This window comes from Pristiophorus japonicus, chromosome 1 (genome assembly GCF_044704955.1).
Source record: "Pristiophorus japonicus isolate sPriJap1 chromosome 1, sPriJap1.hap1, whole genome shotgun sequence".
Classification (NCBI taxonomy): Eukaryota; Metazoa; Chordata; class Chondrichthyes; family Pristiophoridae; genus Pristiophorus; species Pristiophorus japonicus.
The window spans coordinates 134,183,602-134,209,267 of record NC_091977.1 but is presented as its reverse complement, the minus strand read 5'-3'; the positions used below and the strand labels follow the sequence as shown (position 1 = coordinate 134,209,267).

General features: G+C 43.4%; 1 protein-coding gene across 1 annotated transcript in view; it reads left to right on the top strand.

The window, feature by feature from the left end:
- The window catches only part of srfbp1 (serum response factor binding protein 1), a 307,607-nt gene that overhangs the window by 103,064 nt on the left and 178,877 nt on the right, over positions 1-25,666 (top strand). Inside the window, exon 2 of the mRNA XM_070883365.1 lies at positions 18,317-18,405. Coding sequence (XP_070739466.1) covers positions 18,317-18,405 — 89 coding nt within the window. The remainder of the gene's footprint in view (positions 1-18,316; positions 18,406-25,666) is intronic.

Below are 25,666 nucleotides of genomic sequence, written 5' to 3'. Positions count from 1 at the left end.
GTAATCTGCGCATGCGCTCCCCCGGGGGCAGGAATGATGCCGGACCAAGGGAGGTTGCCGGATAAAAGAATGCCAGTTTTGCGCGGTTCAACCTGTATTATAAATAGCTGAGGCCCAAACACTGCTCCTTGCGGTGTCAGCTGTAGCTCAGTTGATAGCACTCTCACCTCAGAGTCAGAAGGTTGTAGGTTCAAATCCCACTCCAGGGATTTGAGCACAAAAATCTAGGCTGACATGCCAGTGCGGTGCTGAGGGAGCGCTGCATTGTTGGCGGTGCTGTCTTTCGGATGAGACATTAAACCGAGGCCTTGTCTGTTCTCTGAAGTGGACGTAAAAGATCCCATGGTACTATTTCAAAGAAGAGCAGGGGCGTTGTCCTGGCCAATATTTATCCCTCAGTCAACATAACAAAAACAGATTATCTGGTCATTATCACATTGATGTTTGTGGGAGCTTGCTTGTGCACAAATTGGCTGCCGCGTTTCCCACATTACAACAGTGACTACACTCCAAAAGTATTTCATTGGCTGTAAAGCGCTTTCAGACGTCCGGTGGTCATGAAAGGTACTATATAAATCCAAGTATTTTATTCCACAAATTACAGCTTGCCAACCTGAAAATGACCCATTTATTCCTACTCTGTTTTCTGTCCATTAACCAATCCTCAATCCATGCGTAATTTTGTGTGATAACCTCATGTGTGGTACTTTATTGAATGCTTTTTGAAAATTCAAAAACACTACATCAACTGGTTCCCCCCTATCTCCCCTGATAGTTCCAACCTCAAAAAACTCTGACAGATTTGTCAGACACGATTTCCCTTACATATTATGATTTTCTAAGTGCTCGGTTACCACATCCCTAATAATAAATTCTAGCATTTTTTTTTAAATGGGACCCGTCAATCCAAAGGAACCAACCCAGATTTGTGAGCTATTGAATACATGAGCAATTGGCTCATCTATAACTTCAAATTCCCCCAGCATTTGGGGATAAATGCCATTGGGTCATGCAGTCCTCTAAGCTTTAATCATAGCTAAACTATTTTTGCAGTATTAATAAAGCAATGTTACACTTTGTAAGTCGATGATTAATAACCGGTTACGATTAGCTTGATTAGCTTGATTTTAGTCCTCAAATTTCATATCTTAAAATATCTTTAATAGAAGTAACTGCAGAAATTCTACAGTACATGTTGTAGAAACTGTGCAGTGGATTAGTAAAGCAACTAGACTTTTGACTTTGCAACCTATTATTAGTCATCAAGTTTCATATCATTCAGAAAAACTGTGTTTTATGTACACAGATCCATGAAAATAATTACTTGGGTTACAAGTTGGGACTTGGTAGCATATAGCTTATACCTGCATCGTATTTTTCTGTGGATTGGACTACTTTCCAACTGCCACCTCTTATATAATCCCCATTTTGCACATTCAATTTGCGTCAGTGTAAGTGAGTTAGTTAGGATTTTTTTAGTTTAGTTTAGTTTTTATCAAAAGGGGGCATTACCAGCCACCTACGCCCATTTTGGCCACTTTGGACAGCTGATAGTTACTCCAAAATAACTTAGGCCAGCGTATGTGACCACTTGTGGCCGCACAGAAAACCCTTGCGGAGAGTTAAGAAATCAGCGCAGGTTGGTACATCGGAGACCAGCAGAACTTAATGACTTGACTAAAGAATGTGAATAGGATCAAACAGCTATACAGGACATCATATGACAAACTTCGCAAAGTTAATTTACTATACAACAGAAGCATTCATAGAAGCTTAAACTACAAAAATAAAAGAAGTAAAGAGACAAAACATATTTACATAATTTTTTCAAAATATCCAAATAAAAAATAGAAGCACCTCCTGCTCGTAATTCTTATGTTCTCCCAGCCGCCTAAGCTCACCCACTGTTGGGGGAAAACCCCGAGGTAGAAATAAATCTACTCCGAGACTACGTTAGAGAGTTGAAAACACACACAGTTTATTAATACAAGGTACCAGGGGAGTTGTATGTAGGTCCCTCAACCAGGCAACAACTCAATTTGGTGTTACACATACAGCATATTTAAAGTCGTAAACCGCAAAGGTCACATGAGACTGCTTCCATATGACCTGATCATCTGACATTTCAAAAGTCCCTACACAGCAGTTTTATAGTCGTGTTTGTCCAGCTCACTTCCTTATCTTTGGCCAGCATCTGGTGTGCAGTTGACCTCTTTCCTCTAGCTGGCAGCTGGTTTCCATGTTGCTCAGCGTCTTGTGACCTCGCAATTGCTTATCGCATCCTGTCCTTCAGTACATGCTAAGTCAACTGTTTTGTTTTCTCAAGCACAGCAATTTCGCTCTAACCCTATTAACCCCTTCACCCACCATCAGCCCGCCCCTTACAAACAACCCTACCACCTGGGGTCGCGGATCAGACCCTCCAGGATCAGAACAGCACCAGGGGTCAGAGATCGGACACGTCTGGGGATCAGATCTTCCCTAGAGGTTGGGGATCGGACCGCCCACGGGATCGGGATCGGAACCCTCTACCCCCATGGGGTCGGTGATCGAACCTGCGGTTCGGAATTCCCCCCCTCCCCTCGCCAGGATCAAAACTACCCCCCCCCCCATCCCCATTGCCCCGGCTTGGGCCCCGCACCAACCTGCTTGTTGTGGCCTTTTAGCCCAGGAAGGCAGCGGGCTGGCCTGTGCGGGAGGCCACTCGGCCTGGGATAGGGGTGGGACGCATCGGGTCTCACGCTGCAGCACGCACACAGAGGCTGGGGGCAGGAGCTACTGTGCATGCGTGCACACTCCAACGGGCATGTGGAGAGCTGCTGGCAAGGTTTCTGGTGCAGGGCCCTAGCTCCGCCTCCCAATCGACTGGCCACGTCACGCCAAGCCCCAGGAGAGGCAACACAGTGGCCAGAATCGGGGGGACATTTTATCAGCGCTTTTTTCAGCCCACAAAGTCGGCGCATCTCTGGTGAGTGCGCCGGAAAAAGATGGTGGGCTCATTTTGAGCCCAATGTAATTAGCATGGTCTATACTAGCGATATTCCTGAAAATTGTCTGCTTCTTTCCGAGAGGCCTGGACTAAATATCCTTTATGCTATAACACATTGCTGTTAGTTTTCTACAAAGAGCTACCAGGAGGAAGCTTTGTAACCTGTGTTAAATGAACAGCTAGCATCTCATTCATTTACCCACAGTGTTCCTTTGATGTCAATAGTCTGAAAAAAACACATTCTTAACCACATGTGAAATACTGACCAGTTATAGGATATTTTACAAATGATTTATGAGGAGCTAAAGGCATTTCAGTAGTTAAGCTGCTGGAGTTGGTATGTTTTTATTACATGGTTTCAGTAGTCTGTGTAAATGGTCTATGTTACGTCATGCTGTAACTCTGCTTACTGAGGGGTAATTTTTTCTTTGTCTAAAATGTATGGTAAATAAAATTGTGCAACTACTTGTCTTTGTGACATGCTGCAATTATTATTTGCTTAAAATATGCAACTGTATAGATTTAAAAACAGGCTCAGTATGAATGTGCAGATGTATTTTGATAGCTGGAAAGTGTGATAGATGAGTTGGCAGATCCAAATAGATTAAAAATTCAAACAGCAATGGTTCCAGGACTATTTCCTTGTATGGCAGAAAATATAAGGTCACTAAAAACAAATATGGTGGAGCTGTAAAGGATTAAGTTCTCGGAAACTTCAGATTCCCATATATTGTAACATTCCATTTGACACTGTAATGAAATACTGCTTTAGTCCTCATTTTTGGTTAGTATTTTTACTGTAATCAATTACTGTACAACACAAACAATACTTGAAGTCATCTGAATTTCAAGCATTTCAAAACTGTAGAAAAAAAATAATTTTCTTATGGATATTGCTGTGTAAATTTCAAATGCTCTCTAATAATGTCAAAATATGTAGTCTTAAAATTTGATATTTTTGTGCTGTAAAACTGAATTTTGTTGGCAAACATTTTTCAAAATTACAACTTGAATTTAAGAAATCGATTTCCCCGATCAAGGACTGAAGTGTTATGTATGTTGAAATGGAAAAGCTTCTCACTCCAGACGCAATTGATGTGCTGCCAATTATGATTAATGCAATGGATGGCACTGTAATTTTCACCTTAACCACCTCATGAAATCACCAGGATGAAATTTGGGTGGGTTCAACAATGAGCGCATATTCCGCTCTGCTTGATTACCGCCCAGGTGGTGAAGGGGAAAATTACCCCATAATGGCTATTATGAGCTAAGGAGCTCTTTCACAGTGATTCCGTGATACTACAGGGAACGGTGAATCCCCTAGATTTAAGGACATAGACTGTTATTCTTAGCTACCTATTTTGCATCTTTCATTGCTTAAAATGCCATTGAATGATGAGGGATTCTTTTTTGAAACACACGAGAGAGGTTCCAAATCATAACTTAACAGTGTCTCTAATATGTACTCCCACTGTTTGAACTTTAACAGTATGGGTACAGGTCTAGTTCGCATCATTTTCCCTGTGAGACCATCCACAGACATGTTAGCCCAGAATATGTATCCAAGTCATCAGTTTCTAATCCTGGAACAGACTGGGCATTACAAGGCCCATCAGGTTGCTCATTTTAATGAGATATTTTTGTAGTTGTCTAAAAGATGTGGCACTCTCCCAATGCTGATGTTTTTGGGGTGGTAAAGTTTGCGCCCGGAAACAGTTTGCATCTCAGTAAGTAACAATGGGCAGCTGGGCCCTGAGTCAGGGGGCGCAGCGCGAAGGGAGGCATTGTAGACCTCTCTTAGGTGCTAGCATGGGAATCACCTGAACTAAAGAGCCGGGCCGGGAGCACTCCGAGAGACGCCTGGAGGGGGGGAGGGGAAGGGGGGGAGGGGGAGGCGGGGGGGGGCGGAAGAAAAAAAACCTTTTTTAAAAAAGAAAACGTCAAAAACATTCCCAAAACATTTCCCACGCCACCACAACACAAATCAGAAAAAATATTAAAAGATAAAACAATCATACTTACCTTAGCAGTCCATTACTTGCCTCTCTGCAGTTGGTATCGTTGGACCACCTGATTTCGCAGGCAGTACTACGGGGTGTGCTTCGGGTATACTGATCAGGCTGAAGTCAAAACTCGCGCCGGTTGCACACCGGCGCAGCTCTTCCGTGCGGTGGTGCTCCACGTCGCCGCAAAATCAGATCCAAGGATCACTGCGGGGCGCTGAAGGCTGACCGCCTGTCCAGAACACGTCATTGCCGCCGCTCCGGGGCGAAAAACGAAATGGAGGTGAGCCGAAAACCCGCCCCTCAGAGCCTTAAACTGATGCTAAAATAGGAGAAATTTAACATTGTCACAATACCACAGTGTGCCCATAGTACTGATTAGCTGTGATTTATCTAAAAATGTATATTCATCTTCAGTTTCTTCTCCGCACTCCAGATTTTCATAACATATCTGTCCATGATTAGGATGCATTATATATCCGTACATTGATGATTAACTTATCGGAACAGCCACATGGCAGATACTCAATACTATGCAAGAACTGGGATTCATTTCATTTTGAAAAATTTTAGCGACAACCTATTTAGATGCTAATATTCTTAAAACTATTGTTTCGGGCTACACAGCAGGACATATTTCACCCTCCGATCGGTTTAACTTACTCTGGGATCAGATATCTCCTGTACAAGAAGAATTGTGGATCTTAGCAACAGGTTATTTAAAAATTCAAGGCCTGATGGCAATAGCCATTTTTGTAGTTCCCGATGCCCAATTTTTAATGTGAGCACTTCAATTGATTCTGCTTAGCAAATTAACCTCCTGCAGAGCTTTCCTTTCCCAATCAGTCAAGAATGATCGGTTCTTGGTCCTAAACTTCACAAGACCATAGGAAGACCATTTGCTCAATCCTTGTGACATAGATCTGGAATGCACTGTCTGACAGGGTGGTGGAAACATATTCAGTTGTAACTTGCCAAAGAGAATTGGATATATACTTGAAGAGAAAAAAATTACAAGGCTATAGGGAAAGAGCAGCAGTGTGGGACTAATTGAATAGCTCACCAAAGAGCTGGTACAGGAACGATGGGCTGAATGGTTTCCTTCTGTGCTGTCTCACACTATGATAGTTGACAGTGGTAGTCGATACACACCTGATAGATTGGTGCATCTATCTGAGAGGGAGCTTGGTCGAGAAAAATTGATAGTGCAGTCTATCTCGTATATCAAGCAATTGGAACGAAAGGCACAGCAAAGATCATAATACTAAACGTGCCAGTAGGGGGCGCACTACATTGTCTACTACATCAATAAGCAAAGGGACTTGCTTCCATTTTGGTTGGTAAGCTCCTACTGGTATAAAGGTGTCTGGATCAAGAGAAAACACTCAACTCAACATTTAGCTAAATTAGACAACATACAGCAGTGGGGCTCAAATTCAGGGTTCGTTTTGCAGCGGCCATGCGGCAGAATTGAGTGGCTGCCGCATTGCAGTCCACTGGCCGTCACGACCCATATTCAGCACGGAAGTTTTTGTGGTGGTGTCCACCTCCGCCCCAAACCCCACCCGCTGCGGTATGGGGCTTGCGGCCGTAATGACGTCAATAAAGTGCGCACTGCTGTTGCTCCGCTACTCCACCTATTTTCACTATAAAAAAAACTCAGCTTTTTTTCTGCCAGTGCCCCCGCCAGCTTTTTGGGTCGGTGCACTTTGCCGGGCTGCTCGAGAGCACCAGAGGAGGAGAACGGAGGTTTGGTATGATCGGGTTTTTTTCGTGGAAACTTTCTCGGATTTCTCTGTAGAGATTTGCTAAACCTGCAGTAGATTTTGGATAACTTTTTGAGAGTTTAGAACAATTTTTCACTCTCACTGATTAGTCGTGGCCTATGGGCCTGATTCTCTGCTCCACAGAGGCCTGCAGACAGAATGGGCGCAGTGTTGGCAGACCAATGCCTTCTGCACATTGCGAGAGGCAGGGTGGCGCACAATGGAATGTTCGCCTTTATTGCAAAGGGGATGGAGTATAAAAGCAGGGAAGTCTTGCTACAGCTATATAAGGTATTGATGAGGCCACACCTGGAATACTCCGTGCAGTTTTGGTTGCCATATTTACGAAAGGATATACTGTCTTTGGAGACAGTTCAGAGAAGGTTCATTAGGTTGATTCCGAGGATGAGGGGGTTGACTTATGAGGAAAGGTTGAGTAAGTTGGGCCTCTACTCATTGGAATTCAGAAGAATGAGAGGTAATCTTATCGAAATGTTTAAGATTATGAGGGAGCTTGACAGGGTGGATGCAGAGAGGATGTTTCCACTGATGAAGGAGACTAGAACTAGAGGGCATGATCTTAGAATATGGGGAAGCCCATTTAGAACTGAGATGAGGAGAAATTTCTTCTCTCAGCAAGTTGTTAATCTTGGAATTCGCTGCCTCAAGAGAACTGTGGAAGCTGGGACATTGAATAAATTTAAGACAGAAATAGACAGTTTCTTAAACGATAAGGGGTTATGGGGAGCGGGCAGGGAAGTGGAGCTGAGTCCGTGATCAGATCAGCCATGATCTTATTAAATGGCGGAGCAGGCTCGAGGGGCCGTATGGCCTACTCCTGTTCCTATTTTTTATGTTCTTATGAAATGTCCTGCTACTGTTTCCTCAATAATGGACTCCAGCATTTTCCCAACAACAGATGTTAGGCTAACTGGTCCATAGTTTCCTGCTTTTTATCTGCCTCCTTTTTTAAATAGGGGTGTTACATTTGCAATTTTCCAATCTGCTGGGACCGCTCCAGAATCCAGGGAATTTTGATAGATTATAACCAATGCATCCACTATCTCTACAGCCACCTCTCTCAAGCCCCTAGAATGTAAGGCATCAGATCCAGGGGACTTGTTCTCCTTTAGTCTCATTATTTTACCGAGTACTACTTCATTAGTGATAGTGATTGTATTACGTTTCTCCCTCCCTATAGCCCCTTGATTATCCACTATTGGGGTGTTTTTAGTGTCTTCTACCGTGAAGACTGATACAAAATATTTGTTCAATGTCTCTGCCATTTCCCTGTTCTCCATTACTAATTCCCCAGTCTCATCCTCCGGGGACCAACATTTACCTTAACCACTCTTTTCCTTTTTATGTACCTGTAGAAACTCTTACCATCTGTTTTTTATATTTCATGCTAGTTTACTTTCATAATCTATCTTCCCTCTCTTTATCATTTTTTTACTTGTTCTTTGCTGGCTTTTAAAAGTTTCCCAATCCTCTGGCCTCTCATTAGTCTTGGCCACATTGTGTGCCCTTGTTTGCTATTTGATACCATCCCTTATTTCCTTAGTTAGCCACGGCTAGTTATCTCTTCTCTCACAGTCTTTCCTTCTCATTGGGATATATTTTTGTAGTGAGTTATGAAATATCTCTATTAATATCTGCCACTGCTCATCAACTGTCCCATACTTTAATCTATTTTCCCAGTCCACTTTAACCAACTCTGCCCTCATACCTTTGTAGTTTCCTTTATTTAAGCTTAGGACATTGGTTTGAGAACCAACTTTCTCACCTTCCAACTGAATTTGAAATTCAACCATGTTATGATCACTCATTCCTTCACTACAAGATCATTTATTAATCCTGTCTCATTACACAGTACCAGATCTAAGATAGCCTGCTCCCTGGTTGGTTCAGCAACGTACTGTTTAAGGAAACTGTCCTGGATAAACTCTATGAACTCTTCCTCAAGGCTACCCTGGCCAATTTGCTTTGTCCAATCAATATGAAGGTTAAAATCACCCATGATCATTGCTGTTCCTTTATTACAAGCCTCCATTATTTCTTGATTTATACTCGGTCCAACAGTGTAGCTACTGTTAGGGGGCCTATAGACTTACGCCCACCAGTGACTTTTTCCCCTTATTATTTGTTACTTCCATCCAAACTGACTCAACATCTTGATCTTCTGAGTCAATATCGTTTCTCGCTAACACACCGATGTCATCATTTATTAACAGTGCTATCCCACTTCCTTTTCCTTTCTGTCTGTCCTTCCGAATTGTCAAATACCCCTGAATATTTAGTTCACAGTCCTGGTCACCTTGCAACCACGTCTCTGTAATGGCTGTCAGATCATACCCATTTGTATCTATTTGTGCCGTCAACTCATCTACTTTGTTACGAATGCTACATGCATTCAGATAAAGAGCTTTTAAATTTGTTTTTTTACCATTTATTCCTGCTTTGACCCCACTTTCTAACTCACCTTTATGTTTATACATTCTGTCCCTTCCTGGCACGCTCTGGTTTTCAATTCCCCCAGTGTTACCCTGATCTATTGCCTTCTCCTTTTTCTTTGACTTTTTTAATTTTCCCTCACCTGAATCCCCCCCCCCCACTAGTTAGTTTAAAGCCGTCTCTAAAGGTTGGCTTCTGTGGCACTACTGGGGTGTTGCACATTGGCACAACATCCCTTGGCGCTAAGTATTAGCACCGCACCTAAAAGCCTAATATTGCAGCGCCCAGGAGATAAACCTTTAGCGTCCCTCGTGAGCACTAACGGCGCTAATCTATTACATTTTTTACCCCAAGGGTTAAATTACGAGGAGAGATTACACAAATTCGGGTTGTATTCCCTAAAATCTAGTAGGTTAAGAGGTAATTTAATTGATGTTTTCAAGATATTAAGGGGAACAGATAGGGTAGATAGAGAGAAACTATTTCCGCTGGTTGGGAACTCTAGGACTGGGGGCATAGTCTAAAAATTAGGGCCAGACCTTTCAGGAGTAAAATTAGGAAACATTTCTACACACAAAGTGTGGTAGAAGTTTGGAACTCTTTTCCGCAAATGGCAATTGATGATAGAACAGTTTTTAATTTTGAAATTGATTGATTTTTGTATTAAGGGATATGAGCCAAAGGTGAGTAGATTGAGTTAGGTCACAGTTCAGCCATGATCTCATTGAATGGCGGAACAGGCTCCAGGGGCTAAATGGTCTATTCTGTTCCTATGGGTTTTTTTCCCACTTTCATTCTTTCCCTTCCTCTTTCCCTCTCCATGCCCCCCCCCCCAAAAAAAAAAGAAAAGCTTTGGAACACAATTGCTGATTGTGGCACCCCTAGCACAGAGCACAGACCAAATTTGAGACCTTCCTGATCATTATCCACTGAACCATCGGGATTATAAAATTTAAAAAAATCTTATCTACTTAAGTAAAACATAAGAGATATATCAAATATATGCATCTACAAAAAGATTCACCCTTTTTTTTGGACTGATGGCATATATCATGGGCATGAAGGGGAAAGAAGGGAAACAGAAGCCAGTTACTTCAATAATAGACATTGTAGACATTTAAACAAAGAGAAACCGACAACAAGACTAGTTTTTAGATTTTTGTGATTTTCTGAATTAGTGTTCTTCCTGAAAATTATCAACGGATACTTGAAAGCTCCAGTAAACATAATGAATGTTCCAGGAAAGCTTACTAAATGACTTACATTTTTAGATATAAGCATATTGGTCCAGGAAACTTGTAGTTCAGCACCACTTTTGCATGAGCCACGGTAATCCATAACCTTGATAAAAATATTTTGTTTAAAACTTCTGGTTCTTATCAACAGGCTCATTGAAAGATGCAAACTAACAATTTTTAGCCATGTTGTGAGTCTAAGCATAATTTTGCTTTAAAAGCATTTTTTAAAAACGCGTAGCCATGTAATGGCATCATTCGGAAGCTCAGATTATTATCTTTAAATTAAAGATTTTCTTTTCAGTAATTACTGTAAAATGTGCATGATTCATAAAGTAGGAGGATGGTGTGAGGAGTAGATTTGATACTGACTTTTTAACCTCTGGAACCAGGGCCTCCAAGGCCAACTCTCAATATCACCCTGACTAAGATCAGCTAACTCAGCACACACCAGGAATCGAGTTTGGAATCTTCTGCTGCCTTGATCAATGTAGCCATCGAGGGAGCAAAATTACCAGAAATTTTGATTGTCTATTGTTACCTCCACAAAGATTACTTTAGGACTTTAAGGAATCATCAAAGTCAAGGTGCACCTTCTTATGCAACCTAAGGTTCAAAATAATTTATGTGTGTATTTATCCTTGATCTTTCTGCTATTTTAAATTAATGACAGAAATCTAAATGTGCCAATAGAATTTTAAAAAGGGAAATGTAGACTACCAATTTGCCCCACAATGTTAAATGCCGTAAAGTGATGGGCTTTTTATCAAGGGGATGTCAGCTTAGTTGAGCTGTTCGTACTCTTGCCTCTGAGTCAGAAGATTGTGGGTGTAAACTCCACCACAAATTTTAGCACATAATCTAGGCCAGGGATGGACAACTATTTGGAGGGCCACTTAACATGTTTTGGAAAACTGTTGAGGGCCGCACATCAATGTTCTCCCTAAGGTTGCACACCAATCACGAGGTCCCACGCAGGCTGCTCACCGGCTCCTGCGCTGGAAGATACTGCGCATGCAAATTTAAAGGGACTGCACACAAAAAAAGAGGGAACATTGCATAAACATAAATTCAGATAGTAGTCAGATACTAACTCAAATACTCAAAATGTAGTGGTAAAATTGTAAAATCTTCCAATATTAAAGGAATTAGATGATTTATCGATCGATTACATATTGTACTGAAAGTCTCCGTACCTCGAGTCTGCGGGGCCTCCGACGCAAGAGGCGTTCTCAATTTAGTGCGGGTACGGGAGCCCGAGGCTTCGCAAGGCCTGAACTACAATCGTGTGCCATTACCTGAAGTGCTTGTGCTCCGAGATCCACTCCCGTAACTAAGACGACGATGAGAACTTCCCTGCCATCGTACTCCGGGTACTGGGAGTGCAGCAAACCGTTCTTTTTGCTATCTATATAGTATTGTATGTGTAATTAGTAATATTGGAAAATAATATTGTTTGAAAATGTATTCCTACAATGATATATTTTGAAATCTCCTGCAGTAATAGAACTAGCATTATATGTGCTGGTAAGTGGCAGGATAAATGTTCTAGTGATTCTGAGAATGTCTCATTTGTAGTTTTACGTTATATATAAGATTTTAATTGACCATAAAATGTAATTTTATTCATATTTTAAAAAGAACTGATTACTCACACTTGCCAATTATTGTCTTCCATTTGCAACATTTAAAGACTGGGTGGTTAGTGCAGATAAGATGCAAGATATTTTTTGTGCAACCTATGTAACATATAAATAAAATTTTTTGCAGTTTACTATTTCATTGGATTAATTTGTCAAGAGGATTGTATATACATATAGTAAATCCTTATCTGTATTGGAGAGGGAAGACGCAGCGCCGGTCTCTTCCTTTGGTAAAACTAAGAGTCACGAGATGAGCAGCCATGACTCGACAGAGGAGGAGTGCCCAGTGCGTACGCGCAGCAGCGCCCCTGCCAGCCAGCGATGAGCGGCAGATTTGGTAGATTTTTAAAAAGTGGTTCATGGAGTCAGAGCGGGAGAGAACCACAGACAGCCAATAGACCAGCTCCAAGACACAACAAAGAAACAGACCTGCAGCAGACATATAGCAACAGACCCAGCAGCTTTATATTTTGAATTGCCCCGGTCCAGGGTTGCAGCCTGCTCCCAGGCCACAGTAACCATGAGCGAGTTCTCCTCGGGGCCCCACATCGCAAGACTCAAGACGACTGTGCAGCTCGAGCTCCGGTGGTCCTGATAAGTCCCATTGGCCGTACTTTGCCCACCCCGATCTAAACTCATGTTTCAGTGCTGTCTTTTGGATGAGACGTTAAAACTGAAACCTTGTTTGTATGTGTTCAGGTGAAAATAAAAGATCCTGTGACATTTTTGAAGATCAGGGAGCTATCCTGGCTAACGATCCTCCTTCAAACAATGCCACTGAAAACAAATTGGCTAGTCACTCATTTCATTTACTGTTTCTGAAATATTTCTGTGCACAGATTGGTTGCCACATTTACCTACATAGGAACAATGACTACACTTCAAAAGTATTGATTCCCGGGATGGCGGGACTGACCTATCAAGAAAGACTGGATCAACTGGGCTTGTATTCACTGGAGTTCAGAAGAATGAGAGGGGACCTCATAGAAACATATAAAATTCTGACGGGGTTAGACAGGTTAGATGCAGGAAGAATGTTCCCAATGTTGGGGAAGTCCAGAACCAGGGGTCACAGTCTAAGGATAAGGGGTAAGCCATTTAGGACCGAGATGCGGAGGAACTTCTTCACCCAGAGAGTGGTGAACCTGTGGAATTCCCTACCACAGAAAGTTGTTGAGGCCAATTCACTAAATATATTCAAAAAGGAGTTAGATGAGGTCCTTACTGCTAGGGGGATCAAGGGGTATGGCGAGAAAGCAGGAATGGGGTACTGAAGTTGAATGTTCAGCCATGAACTCATTGAATGGCGGTGCAGGCTAGAAGGGCCGAATGGCCTACTCCTGCACCTATTTTCTATGTTTCTATGTTTCTATGTTTCTATTTAATTTGCTGTGAGTAAAAGTATTTCATTAGCTGCCCCAATAATTGATAATCAAGGGGCAACTTAAAACAATCACTCTCACTAGGGAAAAAAGTACTAGGCAAACTAATGGTACTAAAGGTGGACAAGTCCCCTGGACCCAATGGCCTGCATCATAAGGTCTTAAAAGAAGTGGCTGTAGAGAAAGTGGATGTATTGGTTGTAATCTATCAAAATTCCCTGGATTTTGGAGCGGTCCCAGCGAATTGGAAAACCGCAAATGCAACACCCCTATTTAAGAAATGAGAGAGACAGAGGAGAGTGGAAGGCCCTTAAGAACAGTTTTTCCAATATAGATTGACCTTTCTAAGTTAGAAAGTGCAATATAATGTACTTATCACAATGTTTGACAAGGGGGATAGAGTATAAAAATAAGGATGTTCTACTCCAACTGTTGGTGAGACCACACCTGGAGTACTGCGTACAGTTTTGGTTTTATTTAAGGAGGGATATACTTGCATTGGAGGCAGTTCAGAAAAGGTTCTCGAGGTTATTACATGAGATGAAGGGGTTGTCTTAGGAAGAAAAATTGAGCAGGTTGGGCCTATACTCACTGGAGTTTAGAAGAATGAGAGGTGATCTTATTGAAACGTATAAAATTCTGAGGGGGCTTGACAGGGTAGATGCAGAGAGGACGTTTCCCGTCGTGGGGGAATCGAGAACTAGGGGCATAGTTTCAGAATAAGGGGTCGCCCATTTAAAATGGAAACGAGGAGGAATTTCTTCTGAGGGTTGCAAATCTTTGGAATTCTCTACCCCAGAGAGTTGTGGAGACTGGGTCATTGAATATATTTAAGGTGGAGATAGAAAGATTTTTGAATGATAAGGGATTCGAGGGTTATGGGGAGCGGGCAGGGAAGTGGAGTTGAGGCCAAGATGAGATCAGCCATGATCTTATTGAACAGCGGAGCAGACTTGGGTCAAATCCCCTACTGTTGCTCCTATTTCTTATGTTCTTATGTGAGGTGTTTGGCTTGTCCTGATCATGTGAAAGGCTACAATATAAATGCAAGAAAGTTAACAGACTCCCCAGCTTTCTATGTTTGGGTTTATAGAACTGGCTAAAGCCAGTTTGAGAGCAGATATTTGTTGCTGAATCTTTTCCTGTAGCATGATGACACCTAGGGTGTCAGCTGTGGCTCAGTGGGTAGCACACTTGCCTCTGAGTCAGAAGGTTGTGGGTTCAAGTCCCACTCCAGGCACTTGAGCACATCAATCTATAAATACTGACACGCCAGTACATTGTCTTTCAGATGAGATGTTAATCCGAGGTCCCGTCTGTTTTCTCAGGTGGAGATAAAAGATCCCATGGCATTATTTTGAAGAAGAACAGGGGAGTTATCCCTGGTGTCCTGACCAATATTTATCTCTCAATCAACATAGCAAAAACAGTTTATCTGGTCATTATCACATTGCTATTTGTGGGAGCTTCCTGAGCGCAATTTGGCTGCCGCGTTTCCCACATTACAACAGTGACTACACTCCAAAAGTGCTTCATTGGCTGTAAAGCGCTTTGAGATGTCAGGTGGTCGTGAAAGGCACTATATAAATGCAAGTCTTTCTTTAGGGAGAGGATTAATTTGGGCAGTACTTTTCATTCATGTCATGGTAAGATCAATGCTATGTAAAATGTCACCTGCCTACCAGTTTACTTGTTGTTTGCAGTTTCGATATAACTATTTATTCCTGTCTCTCTTTCTCATTTTCTTTTTTCTCTCTTCCTCTTGCTCTCACTCATGCCCTTCAGCTTTAGGCTGAAGTTGTAATCTTACAAATGACAGCTTGGATTTGGATTATTGTCTAATAATAGGGAATGCAGAACTAATGTATTTCTTTGCTACATATCTAGGTGCCAGAGCAGTAATGCTAATGTTTTTATTCTATTCATTGATGAGCAACACTGCTCTATGTAATCAGTTCCCTTCCAGTAGTTCTCACTAGATTGGGAGAATAGTAATTGTAGTGCATGGAGAAAGAGTCAGACTGAACACTGTGAGCTCAAAGTAAAGTGTGACCTTGGTCTTTTATTGCAGGTCTCCAGAGTGCCCCTCCAACCTGTGAAGCACTCTTAAATACCTGTGCTCCCAAGGGATTATGAGATCCCTTGGGACTCCGGGGGTTGAGCCCTCTGGTGGCTGTACAGCGTATATACAAGTCCAGATACATATCAGTAATCATATTTGACAGAGTTGCCTTAATGACTCTGGCACTTGGCTTGCTCCCTCTGTTGGGAGACACAAGTTATATCCCCTGGCAATTTGGAAGGATCTCTTCAGCTGAGTGGCAGCATCTGACATGCAGTCCTGCTGTTAAATGGCAGAGATTAAGATTCAAAGAATTGAAAGAAGAAGTGATTAAATATATGTTGGGTGAAAGGAAACCTCTCCATATTCTGCTCTTTGTTTCTGTAGCACTGCATAGGAATATGTTGGAGTTGGGCAGTTATGGGGGCCATCTTTAAAGTGCATTAAATGGCTAGTTTTATTCCATTTCCCATTGGAAAATTGCTTTGTTGGAGCATATCTTGTGGCTTTATATCCTATCCAACTAGGTTGCAAACATAAGTTTGCATCTTGAATAAATTGCATAGAACATCAAAAGTGCTACGTAAAGAAGTTTAAATGCTAAATTTGGGTAGGCAATAGCACAGCTTTTTGCTTCTTGGTTGTTGGCTACTTTGCTAAGGAGTATTGTCCCATGTAATATTGTGTTGCAACAGTCGATCTGTATTTCAGTTGGCCTGTCCCCGCCAATACCATGAGAGGCCCACTTTGTATTTATAGGCTAAAGAGTCCAATTGCTCCAAGTCTTAATAGACACATGCAGTCAGTGAGGGTACGTTTTTGAGTTGGTAGGTGTTGCTAAATCTTCAGTTGTCAGAAGAAAACTAAAATGCAAGACTGCCACTTTTCCTCTTTTTATATATATTTTTGACACTAGATGCAAGCTAGATACAGGTAGTTTAGTAAATATGACTAGTTGAAATGCAGTACTTGTATATTTGATGAGTTTAAATTGTGATGTGGCAAAACTGATGTCCATAAACACTATTCAGTGCAGCAAATATTCCCGCATTCAATACTTAAGATTCTAATCAATTATACGTTTTATTGCAATGAGCATGGAACTTGAAGTAGAGCAATAAGTATATGGACTTCAGATATTTACAGGTGAGAGGTTCTTGCATTGCTCTGACTATATGCTGTATATGCGGAAATGTAAAGAACAGTCTGCTGCAAACACAACTTGGAATTATATAGCGCCTTCAATATAAAAAAATGTCCCAAACTGCTTCACAACTAGGCATCAGAAAACTGACCTCAGAACAGAAAGGAAGAAATTAGATGGGGTGAGCATTTTGTTTTAAGATAGATTTTAAAGGTGGAGAGAGATGGAAGGGTTTAGGGAGAACATAAGAGCATAAGAAATCGGAGCAGGAGTAGGCCACCTGGCCCCTCGAGTCTGCTCCGCCATTTAATAAGATCTGATCATGGACTCAGCTCCACTTCCCGGCTCGTTCCCCATAACCCTTTACTCCCTTATCGCTCAAAAATCTGTCTGTCTCTGCCTTAAATATATTCAATGACCCAGCCTCCACAGCTCTCTGGGACAGAAAATTCCATAGATTTACAACCCACTGAGAGAAGAAATTCCTCCTCATCTCAGTTTTAAATGGACGGCACCTTATTCTGAGACTTTGTCCCCTAGTTTAAGTTTTCCCCTGAGTGAAAATATCCTCTCTGCAACCACCTTGTCTAGCCCCATCATTATCTTATATGTTTCGATAAGATCACTTCTCATTCTTCTGAACTCCAATGAGTATAGGCTCAACCTATCTTCATAAGTCAGCCCCCTCATCTCTGGAATCAACCTAGTGAACCTTCTCTGAACAGCCTCCCATGCAAGTATATCCTTCCTTAAATACGGAGACCAAAACTGTACGTAGTACTCTAGGTGTGGCCTCTCCAATACCCTGTACAGTTGTAGCAGGACTTCTCTGCTTTTATATTTTAGCCTTCCTGCAATAAAGGCCAACATTCCAATTGCCTTCCTGTTTACTTGCTGTGCCTACATACTAATTTTTTGTGTTTCATGCACAAGGACCCCCAGATCCCTCTGTACTGTAGCACTTTGCAATTTTTCTCCATTTAAATTATAATTTGCTTTTCTATTTTTTTCTGCCAGTTCCTGAATAGAACCAAAGTAGCAGGAATGCTCAGTACCAATGATGATACAAAGGGAGGGTCGTTTAGCAGACTTATAACTGAAGGCTAGTTGTCTGAACTAAATGAAGTTGCTTAGTTTACTTAATATCCTTTCACTTCAATGGCATTTTTTGTCAGTTGGCTCAGCTATTCTAAAACATGCAAAGATTTTGAATGGCTGAATCTTTGTGCAATAAATTGTTTGAAGCCTCACAGATGATGTTTGAAACTTTAGAGCAAAATTAGAAGTTCTAACTCCATACTTGACTAATTTTAACAAATTTATAAGTTTATAAAATAATGTTATTAACTTTTTAACTTGTGTTGTGTATTTTGAACCAGAAGATCCAAGAATAACATTAAAACATAACTGGATAGGCATGCTTATGCCTACAAAGCCTGTTTCTTTTTAGCCATTAGCAAGGTTCTTGGAATTTGGCCTGGTAATGTTCTATTTGATACTGAAGTATAAACTGTTACATTTAATAGCTATTGTGAATGTTCAGACAGAAATAAATTCAGACAAATTTGCATTCTTCAAACTTCTCCAAGCTATTATAAAACTGAAGATATTAATCAAATCATCTTTCATTTCTAGGTTGTTAAATTGAGAAAAGATGTAAAGAAAGCAAGAGCTTTAATCATCCGGAAACTGACACGAAACATCGCCCAGCTGAAAGCAAAAAAGTTGGTATTTGAATTGTTCCTTTTATTTGAAACTCGATGGCCCCGATATTTGCGGAGAGGGTGCAGGGGGAGCTCGGTGGTGTGGGGGAAACCCGACAAAGCTGGGGGTGTAGTGGTCCTGCCGTATTTAACAGCAGGACCAGATTATAATTTTCTTCTGTTTCCTGCCCGGTAGCTGGCCAAATTGACACACCTGCCGGGTGGGAAAACCAGTGGCAGGAGGCCACAGCCGGGGGGACCCTTGGGGACAGTCCCCGGCAATCGAGCCTGGGCAGGCTACAGGTCGGGGCTTGAGGGGTGTGGGCTATGGTCAGTGATCGGGGAGTGAGCGGTACGATCGTCTGAAGGGAGGCCAAAGGCTTCCTTGAGGGACAGGGAGGAAATACTCCTGCTCCTCCTGTCCCACCAGGAGTGCTATAAAAAGCACTTTCCTTCTGGAGCCGACAGCTCCCACCTCCATTTCGCTGCCGGGTTTTCCAAGCCTGAAGAAACTCGACAGGCAGCAGTTAAATTTAAATCAAGCTCCCAAAAGCACCATGGGAGCCTGATTTAAATATATTAATGAAGTATTGCGCCTCTCCAGGACAGGACACTCGCGTGGCACACTATCTGCCGCCGTAAAAATAGCAGCCAACATGTATACGTCAGTTTGGGGACGCGTTCCCTGTTTTTGAGTGGTTAACCCTGCCTAGCGGCAGCGAGAGGTGATCGTTAATATCAGGGCCAATGTGTTTGCTGCCTCTTTTAAGGATCAAAAAAATTTAATCTTTGGGAAGTGAAAAACACTGGTTACAATTCTTGGAAATAGGAAAATATTTTACTCTGAGATTATTGCAATAGGGTCTTTTTAAATTTCTGAAGACATGGATGTTTAGGTGTTTTAGATTAATTTTGGAATAAACACTTCACAGAATGTTTGCACTGACTTATGTACTGCTTTTTACCAGGAATGAAATTGAATTTAAAAGAACAGGGGGGCGAAATTGCCCCTTTAGTCTCCAGGAGGTGCTAACGGGGTACAAAATGGTTTTTGCCCATGCGCAGCGCAAAAATCACCCCCCGTCTGGGCGGTGGTTTTGCAGAGGCGCCTGCTGGGAGCGCTCACTCAGCTGCACATGGCGATGATGTTGTCATAGCCATGCGCATCGCCCTGTTACTACCCCGGAAGTTAAATTGCCCCATGCAACCTCCCTTACCGCCTGGTGATGACAACAGCTTGCTGTCGAGTTGCTATTTAAAGGTGCCATCTTGAAAGAAAATTCTGTCGTCCATGACTTTTTTCTGCTTTCCAATAGGTAGGCAGAGTGGCTAGTAGACCGATAGCAGCGATTTTTACTTCAAGGAGTCTTCTGCCTCCTAACTATTCCCCTATATAACTCAGGGCAGATTTGAAGTTACAACATTTCTCTCGCTTCAGGGGGGCTGTGCTGGCACCTGACCACCTGCTCCGACGTCACCGTCAGAGGATGCTGAGGCGAAGACAAAGGTGGTGACAATTTCAGAGAGAACGGCATAGAGAGAGGGAGAGAGAAAAGCACAAAGACAAGGAGAGGCACTCCAGGGAGCAAGGCACAGACAAAGACAGGTAACAGGACAGGGAGAAGCAAAGGAAAATATGACCAGAGGAAAAAGGCACCACAGGACTGGCAACAGGAGACCTTACGCTCTCCGGGTATTCCGGCAGCAGTTCTGCTACGTCAACTTCACTGAAGAGCAGTGTGTGCGAAGGCTGCGGTTCAGCAAAGACGTGGTCACGGAGCTTCTGCCATCTTCTGCAACCAGACCTCGAGCCTCAGACCAAGGTGACGACGGCTCTCAGTGGCAGTCAAGGTCACCATCGCACTCAATTTCTACGCAATGGATCTTTCCAGGGAGCAACCGGAGACATCTCCAACATCTCCCAGTTTGCTATCCATTGCTCCATACGCGAGGTCACAGATGCTCTGTACAGAGGGAGGAGGGACTACATCTCCTTCCCCATGAGCAGAGAAAAGCAGTACGAACAATGCATGTGGCTTCATCAGGATTAGCGGCCTTCCCCATGGTGCAGGTGCCATTTACTGCACCACGGCGCTTTGAGGGCACTGCATAACAATCCTGAGATCTCCCGTAACCGCAAAGGTTTCCACTCACTGCAGTTGGTGTGCAACCACACGCGCAGAATCCTCACCATCAATGCTCACTATCCTCGGAGAGTCGGGATAAATGATTCATTCTCTGGTTGGTAACTAGTGAGGTGCCGCAGGGATCAGTGCTGGGACCCCAACTATTTACAATCTATATTAACGACTTGGAAGAAGGGACTGAGTGTAACGTAGCCAAGTTTGCTGATGATATAAAGATGGGAGGAAAAGCAATGTGTGTAGAGGACACACAAAATCTGCAAAAGGACATAGACAGGCTAAGTGGGTGGGCAGAAATTTGGCAGATGGAGTATAATGTTGGAAATTGTGAGGTCAAGCACTTTGGCAGAAAAAAATCAAAGAGCAAGTTATTATTTAAATGGAGAAAGATTGCAAAGTGCCGCAGTACAGCGGGACCTGGGGGTACTTGTGCATGAACACAAAAGGATAGTACGCAGGTACAGCAAGTGATCAGGAAGGCCAATGGAATCTTAGCCTTTATTGCAAAGGGGATGGAGTATAAAAGTAGGGAAGTCTTACTACAGCTATATAAGGTATTGGTGAGGCCACACCTGGAACACTGCGTGCAGTTTTGGTTTTCATATTTACGAAAGGATATACTTGCTTTGGAGGCAGTTCAGAGAAGGTTCACTAGGTTGATTCTGGGGATGAGGGGTTGACTTATGAGGAAAGGTTGAGTAGGTTGGGACTCTACTCATTGGAATTCAGAAGAATGAAAGATGATCTTATCGAGACGTATAAGATTATGAGGGGGCTTGATGGGATGGATGCAGAGAGGATGTTTCCATTGATGGGGGAGACTCGAACTAGAGGGCACGATCTTAGAATATGGGGCTGCCCATTTAAAACAGAGATGAGAAGAAATTTCTTCTCTGAGGGTTGTAAATCTGTGGAATTCGCTACCTCAGAGAGCTGTGGAAACTGGGACATTGAATAAATTTAAGACAGAAATAGACGGTTTCTTAATCGATAAGGGAATATGGGGAGTGGGCAGGGAAGTGGAGCTGAGTCCATGATCAGATCAGCCATGATCTTATTGAAAGGCGAAGCAGGCTCAAGGGGCCGTATGGCCTACTCCTATTCCTATTTCTTATGTTCTTATGTTCTTATCCTGGCAGCAGCCATGATGTCTTCATCCTGTGCCAGCTCTCTTCCAGCCCCAAATGAAGCTCGCAGCTGGCTGCTCGGAGATGAGGGCTATCTGCCCTCCACCTGGCTCATGACTCCCCTCTGCAACCCCAACACACCTGCCCATCACTCATACACTGAGAGCCATGCCGCCACCAGGAGCATCATGGAGCAGACTATCGGAGTGTTGAAGCAACAATTCCGCTGCCTTAACCGCTCGGGAGGAGTCCTGCAGTACTCGCCTGAGAGGGTGTCCTTATTCGTCGTCGTTTGCTGGATGGTGCACAACCTCGCCAATCATAAGGGCACAGCCATTGCCACCAGGCATAGCTGCACCACCTGAGGAGGACGAGGAGGAGGAGAGGCACGAGGAGGGGGAAGAGGTGCAGGAGCAGCGACATGAGCGATGGAGAAAGCCGCGAGGCACTCGCGCTGCTGCAAGGGAGGCACGCGACCGTCTCATCAGAATTTGGTTCCTTCCCACTTTCCAGTTCCGCTGGACGTCCCCATGACGACATCCATTTACCCTTCCATTCCAAAGCCCCAAAACTGAAATGAGAGACAATAGCAATGATTAAACATTCGAATCAAAATTTATATCATAATAACAACAAAGACTTGCACAATGCATTAACTAATCGCCCTTGTGCATTTCCTTTTATCGCTCTTTGCTTTAACTAATCTCGTGGTCTTCTGCAGTGTGTCCCCTGTGGCTGCAGCACAGCTGGTGGAAGGCTGCTGTGCGTCAGGGCCAGTGCCTACAGATGGCCTTACAGGATGCCCTCAACCAGCTCTGGGCCTGGAAGGTCCGGCTGTAGGCTGCACCACCTCAGGCTGGCTGGCTGGGTGATGGCCAGTGACATGGTCAACGGCGGAGTGGCAGTGGTGGGGTCAGGAATCTTGTCATCCTGAGAGAGGACAGCTGGTACCTGTTCCACTGCCACTCCCCCGGGGCAGCACCTCAGCATCCCTAAGAATTTGCTAGAGAACAGTTTGGTTGGCTGGTGCGACACCGTGAGATCCCTGTGGACTGTGGTGGACTCAGCAGCAATCAGAGCACATGTGGCGTCCAGCTGAGACTACGTGAGAGCAATCGGAGACATGATACCAGCACTCACTGACTACATGACAGCACCAACACGTTGCGTGGCATCAACCTGAAACTGGATGAAAGCAGTCTGAGCTTCCATGTCACCAACCATTGTCTGCATTACAGCATTAGGATGTTGAGTTGCTTTCACCTGTGCTGCAATGGAAGCTGCCACGTCGGCCATGACATGCGTTATGAGGTCTGGATCCGCACGGTCTCGCTAGCAGTCCACCATCGTCTGCAGACTGGCAATGATGGGCTCCATCGTGTACTCAGAGCTCTGTGCAATGCTGGAGGCAGACTCCTCCACACTCTTTACCACTGCTGAGAGGATCTCGGGCACCCTTGCCATTGCACCTATGATGTCAGAGTGCATGGCCATCACCCATTGTCTGAAGGCCTCCCCATCGAGGTCCTCAACTGAGTCCTGTGGAGCAGAACTCGCACACGAACTTGCCCTCCGGGGAGATGGCTCCCGAGGTTCCCTTTCCCCTTGGCCTTGCTGCAGCCTGCTAAGCCCCGGTGCATCACCCAGTGCAGACCCTTCTACTAACCTAACCTCTAACAAACACGTCGTGCCGGTATCTGAATTGGTGCCTGCGGGTGAGAGATGCAATGACGGAGTGTTAGGTTCCTCCTCCCACTCCTCTTCCTCTTCTTTCTTTCTCTCCAGAGCCTGTTGGGGAGAAGCTCAGATGCAGCGGCACAGCTTCAGTCTGCTTATCTGAAAAGATAATGAGGAGCTGGAAAGTGATAATGCATTCCGGTGTGGTGGGGAGGGGGGTGGTGGAGGGGGAGTAGTATGAGAGAAGGAGAAGGGATAAAGATACCCTTGTTCCCCCAGCGGGATTGATGTCTACGCCAGCCACGGTGCTCACCACCTGCGTGCCCATGACCCACAGCATTCGCACCTCAATGAAGGAGAGGGGTCGCAGGTCAGGTTCCCCTTCTCCAGTCCTTTGCTGCTCCTGTCTCTTATGTGCCATCTTAGCCTCCAAAAGAAAGGAACTGGTGTGAGTAAGAGTCCAGCACTGTATGTGGAAGATAGGAGAGGGAAGACAGATTATGAAAGTAAACAAGCACGAAATATAAAAACAGATCGTAAGAGTTTCTACAAGTACATAAAAAGGAAAATAGTTGCTGGAGTAAATGTTGGTCCCCTAGAGGATGAGACTGGGGAATTAATAATGGAGAACAGGGAAATGGCAGAGACGTTGAACAAATATTTTGTTTTGGTCTTCACAGTAGAAGACACTAAAAACATCCCAATAGTGGATAATCAAGGGGCTATAGGGAGGGAGGAACACAATCACTACCACTAATGAAGTAGTACTAGGTAAAATAATGGGACTAAAGGCGGGCAAGTCCCCTGGACCTGATGCCTTACATCCTAGGGTCTGAAGAGAAGTAGTGGATGCATTGGTTATAATCTACCAAAATTCCCTGGATTCTGGGGCGGTCCCAACAGATTGGAAAACCACAAATATAACGCCCCTATTTAAAAAAGGAGGCAGACAAAAAGTAGGAAACTATTGACCAGTTAGCCTAACATCTGTTGTTGAGAAAATGCTGGAGTCCATTATTAAGGAAGCAGTAGTGGAACATTTGGAAAAGCATGATTCAATCAAGCAGAGTCAGCATAGTTTTATGAAAGGGAAATCATGTTTGACAAATTTGGTGGAGTTTGTTGAGGATGTAACGAGCAGGGTGGATAAGGGAGAACCAGTGGAAGAGTATTTGGATTTCCAGAAGGCATTCGATCAGGTGCCACACAAAAGGTTACCGCACAAGATAAAAGCTCATGGGGTTGGGGGTAATATATTAGCATGGATAAAGGATTGGCTAACTAACAGAAAACAGAGAGGATCATTTTACAGTTGGCAAACAGTGACTAGTGGGGTGCCGCAGGGATCGGTGTAGGGTCCTCAACTATTTACAATCTATATTAAAGACTTGGATAAAGGGACTGAGTGTAATGTAGCCAAGTTTGCTGATGATACAAAAATGGGTGGGAAAGCAAATTGTGAGGAGGACACAAAAAATCTGCAAAGGGATATAGACAGGCTAAGCGAGTGGGCAAAAAATTGGCAGATGAAGTATAATGTGGGGAAATGTGAGGTTATCCACTTTGGCAGAAATAATAGAAAAGCAAATTATAATTTAATTGGAGAAAAATTGCAAAGTACTGCAGTACAGAGAGACCTGGGGGTCCTTGTGCATGAAACTCAAAAAGTTGGTATGCAGGTACAGCAAGTAATCAGGAAAACAAATGGAATGTTGGCCTTTATTGCAAGGGGGATAGAGTATAAAAGCAGAGAAGTCCTGCTATAACTGTACAAGGTATTAGTGAAGCCACACCTGCAGTACTGCGTGCAGTTTTGGTCTCCGTATTTAAGGAAGGATATACTTGCATTGTACTGTTTAGAGAAGGTTCACTAGGTTGATTCCGGAGATGAGGGGGTGGACTTATGAAGATAGGTTTAGTAGGTTGGGCCTATAATCATTGGAGTTCAGAAGAATGAGAGGTGATCTTATTGAAACATAAGATAATGGGGCCAAGCTTCGGCCTGAGTTGCTCCTGTTTTTTTGGAGCAACTGGTTTAGAATGGAGTATCTTAGAAATTGCAATTCTCGGCATTTAGTTTGCTCCAGTTCTAGTCAGTTAGAACAGTTTCATTTTGGAACAGAATTTTTTTTTCAAAAGGGGGCGTGTCCAGCCACTTATGCCTGTTTTCAAAGTTTAGGCAGTGAAAACTTACTCCAAACTAACTTAGAATGGAGTAAGTGAAGATTTTTGTACGCTCGAAAAAACCTTGCCTACACTTTACAAATCAGGCGGAGGTTACAAGTTAGGCGTAGGGAACGAGGGGCGGGGTGGGGGAAGGGAAGTAATTAAATT